Below are 15,585 nucleotides of genomic sequence, written 5' to 3'. Positions count from 1 at the left end.
AAACGAGGCTAAATAACAAAGAAGAAGTAAGCATACTTAACTTTGATTATGTCGTTTAATTCAAACGAGAAGATCAACAAGCTGGTGGTGTAGCAGTTCATCATAAGAGAGAAAATTGTACTCATGTTGTTACTTCTCATATGGAAGTGATTTATAGACAAACTGTTGGCAAATCCATGAGTGTTAGAAATGTTGGAGACATTTGTACAGCTATATGCCCTCTCTCTGATGGTCAAACGATACTGTCGGTAGTCATTTACATTTCACCTAACCAAAAGATCAAACACAACACTAGAGTTTATCTATTTAATTTCACTTCCTTAGAAGACTGAAGAAGCTTCATTGCTAATACAATTTTCTCACAAGAAATGCAACCGAATACCAATGATACTTAGTGGAGATTTCAACGTTACTTTTGCAGATACTCAATCCAAACCTTTCACTGATTTCTTAGAAAATAAATTTAGACTAATGTTAAATACTTCTAGATCTGTATTGACTACTAATCATGGAACTATAATTGATGCTGTGTTTCAAAGACATTTACACTCTTCATAATCTCAAGTGTATGTTATGTATCATATTTTAGTTACCACAAACCCATTGTAAGTAAATTACCTATTGAAAATGTATTGGAACCTCAAATTCATAAAACTGTCAAAAAAAATAAATGCTTTATAATGTTAAACGAGTTTGGATTATTTTCATACTAATCCCCATTTAATCTCCTCCAAGCCAACAATATTTTCACATAAATTAAAAATACTAGGGCAGCAAATCTGAGTTACAGGACAGACAAGAGCTCTGATCCCTTTACTATGCATGAGATGAAAGAAATTATAAGTAAAATTAGAGTTAATAAGTGTTCTGGAATGGAGTTAACAGAAAACATATATGCCATGGAGTTCTTCGAGACTTTGCCACAAATTCCAATTCCTTATAAACCAAATCATATAGACCAATTGCACTTTTTAACTAACCTGAGAAAAAGCATTAGTGTCTCGTGGCTCTAAGAACATTAAAATTATTAGCTGGACAAAATACAATATCTTCCAAGCAGTATGGTTTTCAAAGGGAAGATCTTGTGAGGATGCTTTAGCCAATTTTATTAGCCACATAAAAAGTTCCAGTGCCAAATACAAGTTAGCTGTTTTCATTGATTTGAAGGGGCATTTGACTCCCTCATAGATCAATACATATATGAATAAAACATCTTTTGTATGAGAAGCAAGTAACTAGGGAGTGTCTGCAAGGCTCAGTCCTTGGCCCCTGGTTTGGAACATGGTATTGTATGACTGGTTAAAGCATTATTTTAAAGACTGTAAGGTCATTGCATTTTCTGATGATTTTACGATAATCATATCTAGAAGATAGCAGCAGTAGTAGTAGAGGAATGTAATGCAAGAAAGCAAGTATATGAGCTTATGCAGCATCAGCCAAAGAAAAAACAAAAAAAAAAAAAGACAGATGGAAGTTTGTTCCAGCAAACAACTACTTGCTGGTTAATGGCAAATTTTTGCACATCTATTCTACAACTGTGTTTCCTGAATTTAAATTTATGTCCTCTCCGGTTCGTAATCTGAGCAAGTGGAAGAATCCCATCAGAATTCAGTGTGCTGAACCCATTCAAAGCCTTATACACCTCAATCAGATCACCCCACAGGTGCCTATTCTCCAGCCGCTGCAATTTGTAGAACTTAAGCCTTTCTTGGTAAGAGAACCCTTTCGTTCCCCTCACCAATCTTGTTACCCTTCTCTGTACAAGCTCAAGCAATTCTATATCATTCCTAAAATGAGGCCTCCAGACCTGTACACAGTACTCAAGGCATGGCCTCACCATTGCCTTATACAATGATCAAGGGCATCATTGGAGTTTAAAGCTAACCTGACTTTACAAGATTTATACTAGTGGACACTAGTAAATAAACTTAAAATCAACCTTGGCAAAACTAAAATAATGGTTTTTAAGTTGTGGCTAGATGTCGATCACCCACCACAGATAAAATTTACTTCGGTTCAATTTCCTCTGGTGACAGAAAATAAGTACACTCAGTCCTCGTATAGCACGATAGTTGTGTTCCTAGAAACCCTCTTGCAATGCAAAATCGTGCAATATAAACAACATGCCCTATGGGAAATATGGGGTTAGGTGCCGACCACCCAACATTGAACACACACTATCAAACACAATAAATAATCGTAAAAAAATAATTACGTATTTTATTACGACTATTACGTAATAAAATATTGATAATGCTTTTGCTTCTATCATAAGAAAACTTGTTCTTTGTTTGATTTTCTATCCAAACAGATGACAGGCATTCCATCTCTTCCAATTCTTTGTGTCTTGATCTAATGGATTTTAATTACACTTTGAGTTGTTCCTGCTATGAAAGTTATTTTTGTTTTTATTTTCTCTGCATTCTTTATAATTCTTGGCATTGCCTCATTTAGGCCTGTAGCACGTGTAATATCACATGGTCTTTCATTTTGCTCAAAGCATTTCACAATTTCATATTTTTTTCTCTATCAACAGAGGCGGACTGACCATAAGCCTTAGTGAGGAAACCCTGGTAGGCCGGAGGCCAGTGTGATTTTGGCCATAAACGCTAGTATGAAGCGGCTACAGATTTTCCTGGGTAAGAATTTTTTTACACAGTCCGCCTCTGTTTATCAATATTGCTTTTCTTTTTCTCTCTAAATCTGTAGTGTCTTCACCAGGACGCTTCCTTTTTACTCATTTTTAAGGAATAAAGCACAATTACAAAATGAGGAGGCACGCTTGATATACATAAACAAAGCTGCGCACGTGTAGCAACTGAATAAACAACACTGTAAAGGCAGAGACATACTATTAACACCTCACTAGCTCACATTTTACTAAAGCACATTTCTGGGGGTTACTGCCATAAAACAATAAAAACAATTTCCAGTTACGTTTCTGCTAGTGGAATCTGTTATAAACTGATAGTAAACTCGATCTAATTGCATTTGCAATTAGATCGAGTTTACTATCAGTTTATAACAGTTTATTTGATACAGTTTTTTATCAGTTTATTTGATATTACTGATAGCTGGAATTGTGTGGATTTTTACGTTATTATGGTGAAATGTGTTTCTCCTTCACTGATAAACATAAATACATTTTCTGAATCTTCTCTTCATTCCTATAGTGTTGTGTTCAGTTGGGGTGATTCCACGTTTGACTGCCATTTCTTGTAAAGACACAGGCAAATCCGGTTCATGTTATATACGATATCGTTCCCCTGTTTATAAATAGCGTATGATCAAATTCGTGTAGTGTAAACACGTGTTATACGAGGACTGACTGTACTTTGTAATTGTGGCTGATTGTAAATAAAGTTTCTACTCACATTTGTTACATTTAGCTGAGAAAATAAAAAAGTTTACAGTTCTATAATAAGATATCAAGATCAGATTGGGGCTGTCTAGGAGGATGTTGCTGCTCTATTACAAAGCGGTATTAGTCCCCAAGTAGTCTATTCATCTGGGGAATGGTTCCATATGCTGGAAATTGTGTGACATACTTAACTTACAAAGAACAATGTTACAAGCTATTAATAGAACTTGTAGAAGAGTCTCAACTGCAGATTTATAGATAATAGTGGGTACAATTTCATTGGACATACATCATGTAGTGTGGATAAAGTTATAAAGAATTAAAAAATTGATACCTATAAATTACTTTGGTATTTAAAGTGATCTGCAAATTGATCCAAATGTGGAAAGGAAATGGTGTTGGACTAACTTTAATAAATGGCAATAAAATTGGGTTTTTTCAATACTAGGCACAGTTACAAGATTATTTATATATGATATGAAGTATTTGATGAACAAAGAAATCACAAAATGGTTTTCTATGGGAATGTATACATCATTTATAATAACAGGTCATGGTTCACTAAATAGCAAACTGTTGCAATTTGAACTGCATGAAACTGATTTATGTCAATTTGGTATGGTAGAAGATTGGCAACACATGTTATATGACTGTGCATTTTATGATGACTTTTGGTTGGAATTACAAAATAACATTGAAAATTTTTCATCTGGACATGAAGTTAAACTTATTGTCCAATAGTGTTTCTTTCCAGACTTTGCTATAAATGTAATTGAAATTGATGATTGTTGGAACTCAATAATCGAGGAGGTGCCACCTAGCTTTTTATTTTATGATCACTGCAGAAATTTCCTTGCTAAGATCATAATTTTATTTTTTTCTCTATACCACAGGATCTTCTCCCTTGATTGAGTCCCCCCCAAACTCGAGAATTGCTTCACTCACTGGTTTAGAAAAAAACTCGCATAAATTCTCTGTCTTATTACAGATGTTCTTCCCTCACAGGAAGGGAGTGAGAACTCTGTCCAATTACATCTTTAATTGGACAGAGTTTACTACTGAGACCAGCTACCTTCCCGTGGTGTGGATGAGTACCCAGGAATCATTTCTCCAGGTGACTGATGCTTCTGGGTAGCCAAGTGGCCAGAACAACACAATACACATAATACTCACAAACCTACACTATTTACATATCTGGCCCTTTTGCAGTAGTGCAGTTCTTTACACAGACAAGAGGCGGAGTTGAACTGATATTCTATGAGCCCTTACAAAATCACATGTCCACATGCACTTATGAGGAGGAGTGCAGACATGCTATGCATTTAGTGTGTGGCCAAGTGATTTGTATGCTCTTCAACTTTTTAAGAATATTTATATTTTCTTCTAGCTTATGAAGTTTAAATTTATACTAATAGATGCCTTACTGGATGCTGTTCCTGGCTTTCAACTATCTTATGCAGAATGATATCAGCTAACTTTTTATTGTAAATTTCTCTATCTGATATGCATATGCTTTTAGATGCTCGGCTAACTGCAGTGAGACACAAGGTCAAACATACCTGCTGCTATGGATCTTGCAAGCAGTTTAAAGTGTCATCTTAGCTCCCTGATGATTGCCTTACTTGGGGTTGAAATAAAGACCTTATTTTTGGTGACCTACTTTCTGCTGGGTGCATGAGACAGTGATAACTTTTGTCAAAGAAAAACTGCTAGTATTTATACTACTTTACTGCTATAAATCTCTTCCTCCATTTCTCTTATGGAAAATAACTTTACTCACACCTATTAAATGTTTGATATATTTAGTTAAATATGGATGTTGATTTGAAAAGCAAAAAATCACACTCTGACTTTGGGGATTTTCCCCCATTGTCTTCTCTTGCTCCTGGGATGCCAAATGATAAAGACATGTTATCAAATATAGATCACAAAACAGGGGATACTCTTACCTGAAAGATGTAAATTCAGAGAAAGGTGACGATGATTGTGTTTCATGAGGAAACAAGCTTCCCATGCTGACTGTTTTAATAAAATGAGTGTTTCTCATGACATTAATACAAACCATGATGATATTCATCAGGTTATGGAGCAGTAACCAAACTGAAAAAAGAAGGAGTTGTCTGTCTCATCTAACTAATGAGATAGGCAAAGTTTCTTTAGTTTTCCAGTAATTAAAGGTTATCTGTAGCTATTCAGGTGTTTGGATATTAATGGTAAGGCAGTGTATATTTATTTTCTTTTTATGCCTACATCTTCACTTGTAAACTACATACAGTGAAACTTCCCTTTAACGGACAGCCATGGGGAACGAAAATTTGTCCGTTAGAAAGAAGTGTCCGCTAACAAGAAGTCTGAGGGAGAAAAAAAAAAAAAGAAACAAACAAAAATCGTTAAACGTTTAATGTAAAATTAAATTAAATTATATACAGATTTTGCACAATATTTTTGTAAATAATATACATACAATTGTGCTATGCATATAATGACTTTATCTTAAGAAAAATACATACAGTAATCACTTATTTTCTTCTGCAACTTCTTCCGGCTGATAATTTTGTTTTCAACATTTTTGGAGTGAAGAAACCATTGAAAGTCCTTTAGTATCTTCTTCAGTGGCGAAAAACATTTTTAAATGATTGATTTGTATGAGCGCTTCTTCTATTTTCATCGGTGGTTCGTTGTTAATATGTTCTTCGACAGAATGACCTCCTTCCATTTCTTCATCCTCATGAGGAACTTCTTGAAAAATAGTGATGATAATGTCGTTGATATCCAGAGCACCATCTTCAGTAGTGAGGTTCGAGTCTATATCTTTGTAGCCAGGGTCACTTGTAGCGGAAGTATCGTACATTATCAATAGATGTTGAAGTTCTTGTTCTTCTTGGTGCTCCACATTGCTGTTCACAACTTCAATTTTTGCGTTTAAGAAGCCAGACTTTACAAAACAGTTCACGACAGTTTGTTTTCTAATTGTGTTTACTGAAGAGGAAATCCATTGAATTGCATCTAGGATGCTGAGTTTCTTTGCAAGGTCACTCACACATGTTACATCGTTCATGTTTGCAATGAGATGTCTTAAAACACATTTTCTGTAGTGAAGTTTAAAATTTTTTATTATCCCTTGATCCAAGGGCTGACACTCTGCAGATGTGTTTTGGTGGCAGAAAAAGGATTTGAATGTTGGACAATTCAATGTGAGGGTGAGATGCAGCATTATCCATGAAAAGAATAATTTTTCTGTTTTGACGAATCATGTTTTGGTTAAAGTGACTTATCCATTCGCTCATGATATTGCGTGTCATCCACGCTTTTTTATTAGACTTCCAGTCAACATTCAAAAGATTCAACTTTATGCCCTTGAAACAACGAGGATTTTGTGGTTTTCCTATAACAAGAGATTGTTCAAAGTCTCCCAGCATATTTGTACACAATAGTACAGTCAAGCGTTCCTTAGAAATTTTTCCGCCCTGGCACTTTTCGTTTTTTAGACTCTGTTTTTTCAGGAAGAGCTTTAAAAAACAACACTGTTTCGTCACAGTTGTAAATATCCTTAGCTTCAAAATCACGACATAAATCTTCCAATTTGACGGTCCACTCTGTTACAACCCCAGTATCAACAGATCCACCTTCACCACTTACGGTTTTCCAAGAAATTTTATGCTGAGTTTTGAACTTGTCTAGCCTTCCCACAGAAGCTTTGAACTCATTTACTCCCATAGATTTTGCAACCTCCAAAGCCTTTTCCCTAATAATAGACCCATTAATGTGAATTTTTTTAGCATGTGCACGACAAAACCACTCATATGTAACATTGTTAATTTGAAGTCCAACAGTTTTCAGGAATGATTTTTGAACCTTATCATTTCCGTGTTGCCAAAATTGTTTAAGCAGTTCATTTTTTTTTTTCTTTAAAATGTCGCTTACCTGCGTCTTCCTGATTTTGAATTTTGCAGCGAGATTGCGAACGCTATTTTTTTGCCGATCATACGTATTAATGAGTTCAACTTTATCTCTTAAAGTTAAATGTTTACGAGAAGACATTTGTACTCTTCACACGACACTGAACAAAACTGAAAACTGAAAAGACGAAAGGCCGACCAAATCCCCCCCCTGCACACACCGAATTCATCAGAAGTTTTACATGTGCCTTAAAATTCTTGAAAATGGGTTTAGAACCGCGATGTAAACCTTGATAAAATTCAGAGAATCCGAAATAGAAAATAAACACACGATTGAGGCAATACGTGGAAGAAAAGTTCCTAGAAAAAGGGCCGTGAGCTCTTCCCGCAGTCCGTTATGGGAAGATCAAATTAAGTGCTAATCTAAACGAAACAGTGCAGACTGCCTGTCCACGTCCGTTACAGAGAATGTCCACTAGACAGAAGCTGCAAACACGTTAAAACCAATAGAGGTGAGTTGGAGAATTTGAAAATGTCCGTTGTAGAGAGATGTCCGTTAGCAGAAGTTTCACTGTAAGTCCTTGTTGTGTACATATGTTTTACATTAACTTTTACTTTTTTTCTCACAGTTTAATTTTTCGAGGAAATATACAAGAACTACGTTACTTTTGTTTAGGGTAAATAAATTGTCATCAGTGTCAACAGCCAAAGTATTCATTTCTCAGACTAAATAATTTCAAACATTCAGTTATAAGACCATTATAGCACATACCATTTTTATGTTTATTTTCACCAATGATATTCACTGTACGTCTATGTCTGTTTACTTTTCGGACACTCCATCTGCGAGGAATATTTCTGTCTGGTTGTACATCATTATCTGCAGATATAAATTTTGGTAGGGATTTGACAAAAGCCTTTTTTAGATACTTCGCTCTGATCCACTGCTCTCTTTCTTGCCTTAAAAAGTAAAAAATTGATATGTGTTATGATAAGATTTGGCAAGCCAATTAAACTTAAGAAACAAAATATAATATTCTAAATGCTTCAAAATTTATTTCTGCAAGATTTATTTTGCACTGATGTATACAAAAAGGCACCTAACAATTTAACAAATTCCTAAAAAAAATCATAATTCAAAAAGTACCATATTTTAAAGAACAAATGGGCATAGTAACTATGATTCTATATAATCTAAAAATTTGGTTTTGTGTTTGACAGGATATTTAAAAGCCAAGATATTTAAAGACCTCATAGCATCCAGTAGTTTGGTGATGTAATCTTATATTTATTTATTCTTATGGGATTTATTCTTATATTTATTTCATCTATGTAGTTATCCAATCACTCTTTAAATTTATTCCAAATTAACTTAACCAAATTAATTTACTCTAAATTAGATCCATGCTTTATTGTGTAGACAAGCTGGGAATGAGAAAGTACTACCTCAGTATTTATTTAATTCTTTTCAACTTTTATTCTCCTTTTCTACTTCTGAAAGAAAACTCTGGTTAGTAGAAAATCTGAGCGAAATAATTCTGCAGCAAAAAGCTTAAAAAGGTTCTTAATCGACCACACCCTTGTACCACTGAGTAGTGATAGATATTTATTATTTTATATTTAGCAGCTGCAAACTAATATAACTGTTCACGTAACTGTATTGGGATTCTGATGTCTCCACAGGCTTTTAGATTTTAGGTTTGAGATTCTGTATTTTGAGATAAATTCAAGAGATTAGAACAATTGTTTAAACAACTGATTAAAATAATCAGTTCTTTAAGTCAGAATATAGCTGTTTAGTTCATTATCATCATGGGTTCCTTCAGTCTCTACAACTGGTTGGTAGCACTGATTATTATTTTTTTCCACATCTCTCTGTTGAGTGCCAGCTTCTTCAAGTCCTGGTATGGTCTTGTTGTTGTATCCTTTGCAGTTGCTTTATGAAATTGTTTCTGGGTCGCCCTCTAGGTCTAGTTCCATTAATCTTTCCTTCTATAATCAGGCTTAACGTTTCATCGTGTCTTAAGTTATGTCCAAACCACCTTCCTCTTCGCTCCTTGATTAGGTTTATCATTTTTCGTTTTTTCCTAGCTCTTCTAAGACTTCTTCATTGGTCTTTTTTTCAGTCCAGCTTATTTTCTTGAATCTTCTCCAGCACCGCATCTCAAATGCTTCAATTCTCTGTCCGTCTCATTTGTTTATCGTCCAGGTTTTGGATGCATATGGGTCGTGTTCCAAACATAGGATTTTAGAATTCTTTACCTTATATGCTCATTCAAATACTTCGTTGTCAGAATTTTTTGTTTTGCCTTGAAAACTTGTTTTGCTTGCCCAATTCTTGCTTTTATTTCATTGGTGCATCTTACATCTTGGCTCAGCATTTGTCCTAAATATTTAAATTTTGCTACTTGTTCAATATTATTATTTCCTATTTTGATGTTCATAGCTTTGGGGTCCTTTGAGAATGTCATGCACTTCGTTTTGATCATGTTAATTTTCATATCAGATTTAATTGAGTTTAGCTGTTTAGTTAATGAATCAGATTTAACATATATTAAATTCCAGTAAGGATTAAAAATAATATGACATGCAGGAGCATTTCTCTATTTCAGCATTAAAAATAGCAGCAGCTATCAAATACAAAATAACCTCAGTTTTAATTTAAATTCTTTGAACAGTTATAAAAAAAAAACAAAATACATTTCCCACTGATATAAACAAAATGAAAGGTTCCTTGTGTGGATATCATTAAAGTATATTTTCTCTTTGTAAGTTCTCCTAACAGGTCACCAACGCTATTTCAGTATATATGTGAATCGAAGATATTGTTTAAAACAATATCTTCAATACACATACAAATGGATAACTGCAAAAGCAAAACAATAACTTGATTTCTTATTTAATTTTAATAACTTGAAAATACTAGAAATGCCATTTCAGTACTTCATTCATCTTTAAACTTTTTATTATAATGATCAATTGTTATGAAAATATTAAATAATTTCTCATTCTCCCTAAGCATTAAATGCATGTAACTTCATTACAGAAGGCTTTAAAAAACATAGCTTTATATAAGAGAAGTAGAACTCTCTTTGCTTAAAGCAATAAAACTCATGTTAATTCTTGAACACCAAAGGTTTTCTTTTGTATCACTCTCTTGCTCTTTCATCTCTACATGATTCCTGTTAAACTTTCAAGCATATCTTGTGCTCTATTGCGTCGCTGATAACCAGTTGATGGAGAAATTGAGATAAAATATTGTAATAAAAAATATTTTATTACAATAACATATGTGGAACACTGGTATAGACAAATTAACATGTGGGGGGTGGGTAAGAAGCTATTTTTATTTTATTATTTTTATATATATCCTATTCTGCAAGGGGCCTTTAATTACATTTATATTATATTATGTTATTATTTTTTTTTTTTATATCCCCTTATTTTAACCCCTCCCACTTTAACACCTGACTTGATTGATCTCAGAAAATTCCCAGACTCACGGGGACCCCAACTATAATAAGGTATTCTTCCACTGGACTGGCTGAGTTAGAAATGACAGACACACACACATGAATGTAGAATATAAATTTTTTTATTGTCATATCATATATAAGAAAATTACAATAACCTTTAACAGAATACAGTATTTAGTTTGACACTTGTTATTATTCTAATTTTTAAATGTGTATATATATCTTGTAATTTACAGTTATCCTTGTTATCAAAAGAACTACTAAATCCTAATACTTATATATATATATCTATATATATATGTATCATTGTGTCTCTTCATGTTGCTCTACAAAGATTTCAGTAGGTCCGGGCATTTATTACCCTCACAACGTACAATCTGTCTCTTTGCTCCTTAACAGTCCATGTAAGTCAATAAACCACCATCAGCCAATGAACAGACAAAAATATAATTTCATAAGTGCTCGTTTCCCAACTTATTAGGAAATACATATATATTCATTCAAGAATCCTTCCTTGCAAACATGTCAACAGTCAACAATATCCAACCAATTTACTTAGTTACCTTTCCGTTCAATTAATCCACTATTTCATAATTAGGGCTAGATGCTCATTTAATTGTTTACCTGTTTAATCATTTTCTACCCCAAATAAGTCATACTCACAGCAATTTAACATTCACAATAATTCAAGGACAAAATTTTTACTTCCTACTACAGATTAACTTACTCTTAAATTGCATTACTCTGATCTCTATACTAAATTAAATTATCACTCCTTAAGTATTACACTCGTTCAAATATATATATATATATAGTTAGTACTTTGACATTCTCTCTTAAAACTTATAGCGTCCTCCTAGAGTCCTTTTCATTATTAAATTAGTTCCCCTTTTTTCTTATATTCTCAGTACTTATTCTAGAACTTACGCAATGGTCTGGTATTCCTCCCTGCTCGGTCTCTCTTCCTATCTGCTCGGGGTGAGGACTGGAAAACGAAAGGTTGCTCATCCGGGGAACACAGTAATCTATCCTGGGTTTCTCTACCGGGTACGGCACGGCTGAAGATAATACCGGATCTTATCTCCTTTCTTCCTCCATCTGCGTTGCGTCCGAGGACTGGGATACCTTCCGGGTCGACTAGTCACTCAACTGCTCAATCGAGAAATTTGCCTCTAAGGCGTTTCTTCCTCCATAGATTGCATTAACTTCTTCAAGGGAACGACACTTCCGACTCTAGACTTTCACAAAATAATTTCTTATAATAAATTCTCCCACTACAGCTTCCATCTCCCCAGGACTGCTTCCACTGCCCAACTTAGATCACGACTCCTCTTCTCACTCTCTTCACCACCAGAACTCCTCTCCGAATAATGAACCCAGTATCAATTTTTTCTTTCCTTCTCTCCTTTCTCTCAAAATTCCCACCGCTTTCTTCCTGGCCAATCGTTGACTTCCCCATCCTTTCCTTCGTGATCCTATTCGTCTCCCTTCCTTACCGTGGGCGTGTTTTCCTTTTCCTAGTGTGACCGAACTTCCGATAATCTGGAAATTACTGGTAATTTCTAGAAATTAAACGTAAGTTCCGGTCAGCTAAGAGAGTTTCAGGCTTTCTTTGTGACCTCACCCCCATTACTACGTCGCCCACACCTGCTAGAGGTCGAACCGTGAAATTTATTAATAGGGCCACTTCCGCACTCAGTGCCCTTTCTATAGTGTATATGCTCCTGTCTTAAGTGGGATTTGTTTCGGTCCATTATGATTGCTTTTACTGACTCGCTTAAGGAATTTTTCCATACAACCGAGATTTAACTAACTGGGTGTGTTTGGACTAACCTTCGAATTTCAGTGTTTCTTAACAAATGATACTTGACTGAAACTAACTATATACGCCACAATTAATTCTTCCAATATTTAACAAACTTTATAATTTATTGTAAGGCTGGGTCCTTACATTGCATCCCTCTCCCCCTAAAAATTTATATCCCATATATATAAATTTTATACAGGTCCTCAGGCGGATGTGCCTTCTTCCAGGGCCTACTTATTAACGACAAGCTATCCCTCCTTCTTGAACTGCCTCTAAACACCCTCCGACTTCCTCACTCGCCCCTTACGCAATACTTACCTCTATGCATCCCATGGTAATCCACTCTTTTTCTCTTTCTCAGCACCTCTCCCAAGCTCGTGCGAGTCTCGCCTCTGCCCTCATCTCTGACTTGACGGGATGTTGCCAGTGTCTTCCTCATCCTCAGATCCTTGGGTGATTGGTCATTCAAGTATTCTCCCCCCCTAAGGTGGTATTGTCTCAGATGATTCTCATGCTCCACTTTAACTGTGTATGGAGGCCGAGTTAGCTTTATCCTATAATTAACAGGGGACAGTTTCTCCATTATACGGTAAGGTCCTATGGACAGTTTATTCCATTTCCCCTTCCCTTTCCTGTGGTTCTTCCGTAATACCCAGTCTCCTACTTCCAGCGTCTTGTGTTTCCTACCCATATTTAGCCGTGCTCTGTTCCCTTTGCTTGCCTCCAAACTCGCTTTCCTCGCATTTGAGCGTGCTTCTTCAAAATTCCTAATTACCTCCTCCTTATACTCCGTGATATCAGGGAACTCTTCCCTATTACCCTTGAGGCATAGGTCGGTAGGAAATTTTGGGTCAAACCCCATCAACAGATAGGCCGGGGTCTCTTTTACACTTTTGTGTACACAAGTCCGCACGGCGAACAATGCATAGGGCAATTGTTCATCCCAGTCTTTAGCAGAGGTATCAGAAATGTGAGAGAGCACGCTCTTCAATGTCCTATTGAACCTCTCACATAACCCGTTAGCCTCAGGTCTATAGGGCACAGTGCTGAGTTTCTTTACTTGCAGCATCTTACACAGCTGTAATACTAGCTCAGACTGAAAATTAGCCCCATTGTCAGTTAACATTTGTTTACTGCACCCATATCTGCACACTACTCCCTTCAGATATGCCTCAGCAATTGCCTGAGCTGTTTGATCTTTTAAGGGAAAGGCCTCAGGATATCTGGTGAACATGTCTATTATGGTTAGGATGTACTTGTTCCCCTTTTGTGTGACCGGTAAGGGCCCTATGATATCTAACGCAATCGCTTCAAACGGGCTTCCTGGGTCTAAGTGTTGTTGCATAGGAGCTTTGCCAATGTGCGTGGCCCTCATCTGGCATTCGTGGCAGGTTTTACAAAACTGTTCTATATCCTTATCCATCCCACGCCACTTGTACCGTTCCCTAATTCTTTGCAGCGTCTTCCTGTAGCCCATGTGCCCAGCCATCTTGTTAGAATGAAATGCGTTTAGGATCTCCAGGCGCATTATTTTTGGTAAGACAATTTTTTTTCTGGCCTTGCCCACCTTCTTAGCCCCGCTTTCCCACACTAATATCCCCCTGTCATCTAGTGAGTAACCCTTTCCTAGGGAATGGTTAGCCCTGGTCGCTTGCATTAGATCTCTCCTGATGTCGCAGCACTCGGGGTCAGTCTCCTGGGCCCCTTTTAATTCTTCCTCTTCCAGTACTAGCCCTGTATTTCTTTCAGTTGCTACGCATGCCTCAAGCACGGTATTGTTATCCTGCTTATCTTCCCCTTCTTTAATATTTTCATATTTGGCTCTACTAAAAAATCAGCCACAGTGTTTTTCTTCCCAGGAATGTATCGTACTTCTATATCAAACTCCTGCACCTGCAGGCTCCACCTAATTAATCTGCTATTCCTATCTTTAATGCTCCTTAGTATCTGTAAAGGCTGGTGATCCGACAGCACCACTGTCTTCCTGCCGTAAACTAGATACCTGAATTGTTCTAAGGCGAAGACTATAGCCAATGCCTCGCGCTCTATGGTAGAGTAGTTTTTTTCGTGAGGGTTCAGGGGTCTGCTGCAATAGCCTATGGTTCCTCTTTCAGAGTCCTCCCCTTGTTCTAAAACTGCTGCTATAGTTTCCCCTGAAGCATCGCAAGTTAACAGGAAAGGCTGCTCCCCATCCGGGTGTCTCAGCAGGGGTTTGCTCATCATCACTTGTTTTAGGGATAAGAAGGATTTATCTGCCTCCTCGGTCCACCTAAATTTCCTACCTTTCTTGGTTAAATCAATTAGGGGCTTCATCAGCTGGGCCCTATCCCTGATGAATCTCTTATAGTAATTAACCATCCCTAGTAGACGGCGCACTTCCCTTACGTTCGCAGGGGGCTTGGAGTTTGTTAATAGCTGCCGTATTTTTTGCGTTTGGCGTTATCCCCCTTCGGATATTACGTGGCCTAAATATTCTACCTCTGGAACGAGGAAACTGCATTTTGATCCTTTCAACTTTAGGTTTACTTCGTTTAACCTTTGGAATATATCCTCTAATAGTTTCAAGTGCTCCTCTAACGTCCGCGAGTATACCAAAATATCATCCAGGAAGCACAGCACCCCTTTTTCCAGCAAGTCTGCTAGGATGGTGTTCATCAGACACTGGAAAGAAGCGGCAGAGTTTCTCGCTCCTTGTGGCATCCTTGTCATATTGTACTTGCCGAAGGGTGTTGAAAAGGCAAAATACTTCCTGTCTTCCTTCCTAAGAGGTATTTGGAAGTACCCTGAATGCAAATCCAGCTTAGACAGGTACTTGGCTCCCTTCAGACTGCAGAGCAGTTCCGTTATATTGGGCAAAGGAAAGTCTATTGGATGGGTGACAGCATTTACCTTTCGTAGGTCTAGTACTATTCTAACGCCTCCATCCCCTTCTTAACCATTAGTAAAGGGCTGTTCCATTTAGACACAGACTTCTCAATAATGCCAGCTCTTTCCATTTCCCTGATCTCTTCCTTTAATGCGGGCAGTTGTGATTGCGGTATC

General features: G+C 36.6%; 1 protein-coding gene across 1 annotated transcript in view; it reads right to left on the bottom strand.

Moving 5' to 3' along the window:
* The window catches only part of CenB1A (Centaurin beta 1A), an 806,494-nt gene that overhangs the window by 216,673 nt on the left and 574,236 nt on the right, over positions 1–15,585 (bottom strand). Inside the window, exon 17 of the mRNA XM_090384002.1 lies at positions 8,033–8,220. Coding sequence (XP_090240128.1) covers positions 8,033–8,220 — 188 coding nt within the window. The remainder of the gene's footprint in view (positions 1–8,032; positions 8,221–15,585) is intronic.

The sequence above is a fragment of the Mastigoproctus giganteus genome, chromosome 10 (genome assembly GCF_048544385.1).
Source record: "Mastigoproctus giganteus isolate SK-2022 chromosome 10, ASM4854438v1, whole genome shotgun sequence".
Taxonomy (NCBI): Eukaryota; Metazoa; Arthropoda; class Arachnida; order Uropygi; family Thelyphonidae; genus Mastigoproctus; species Mastigoproctus giganteus.
Note: the sequence above shows the minus strand (reverse complement) of the source record. Positions and strands in the feature narration are given on the sequence as shown.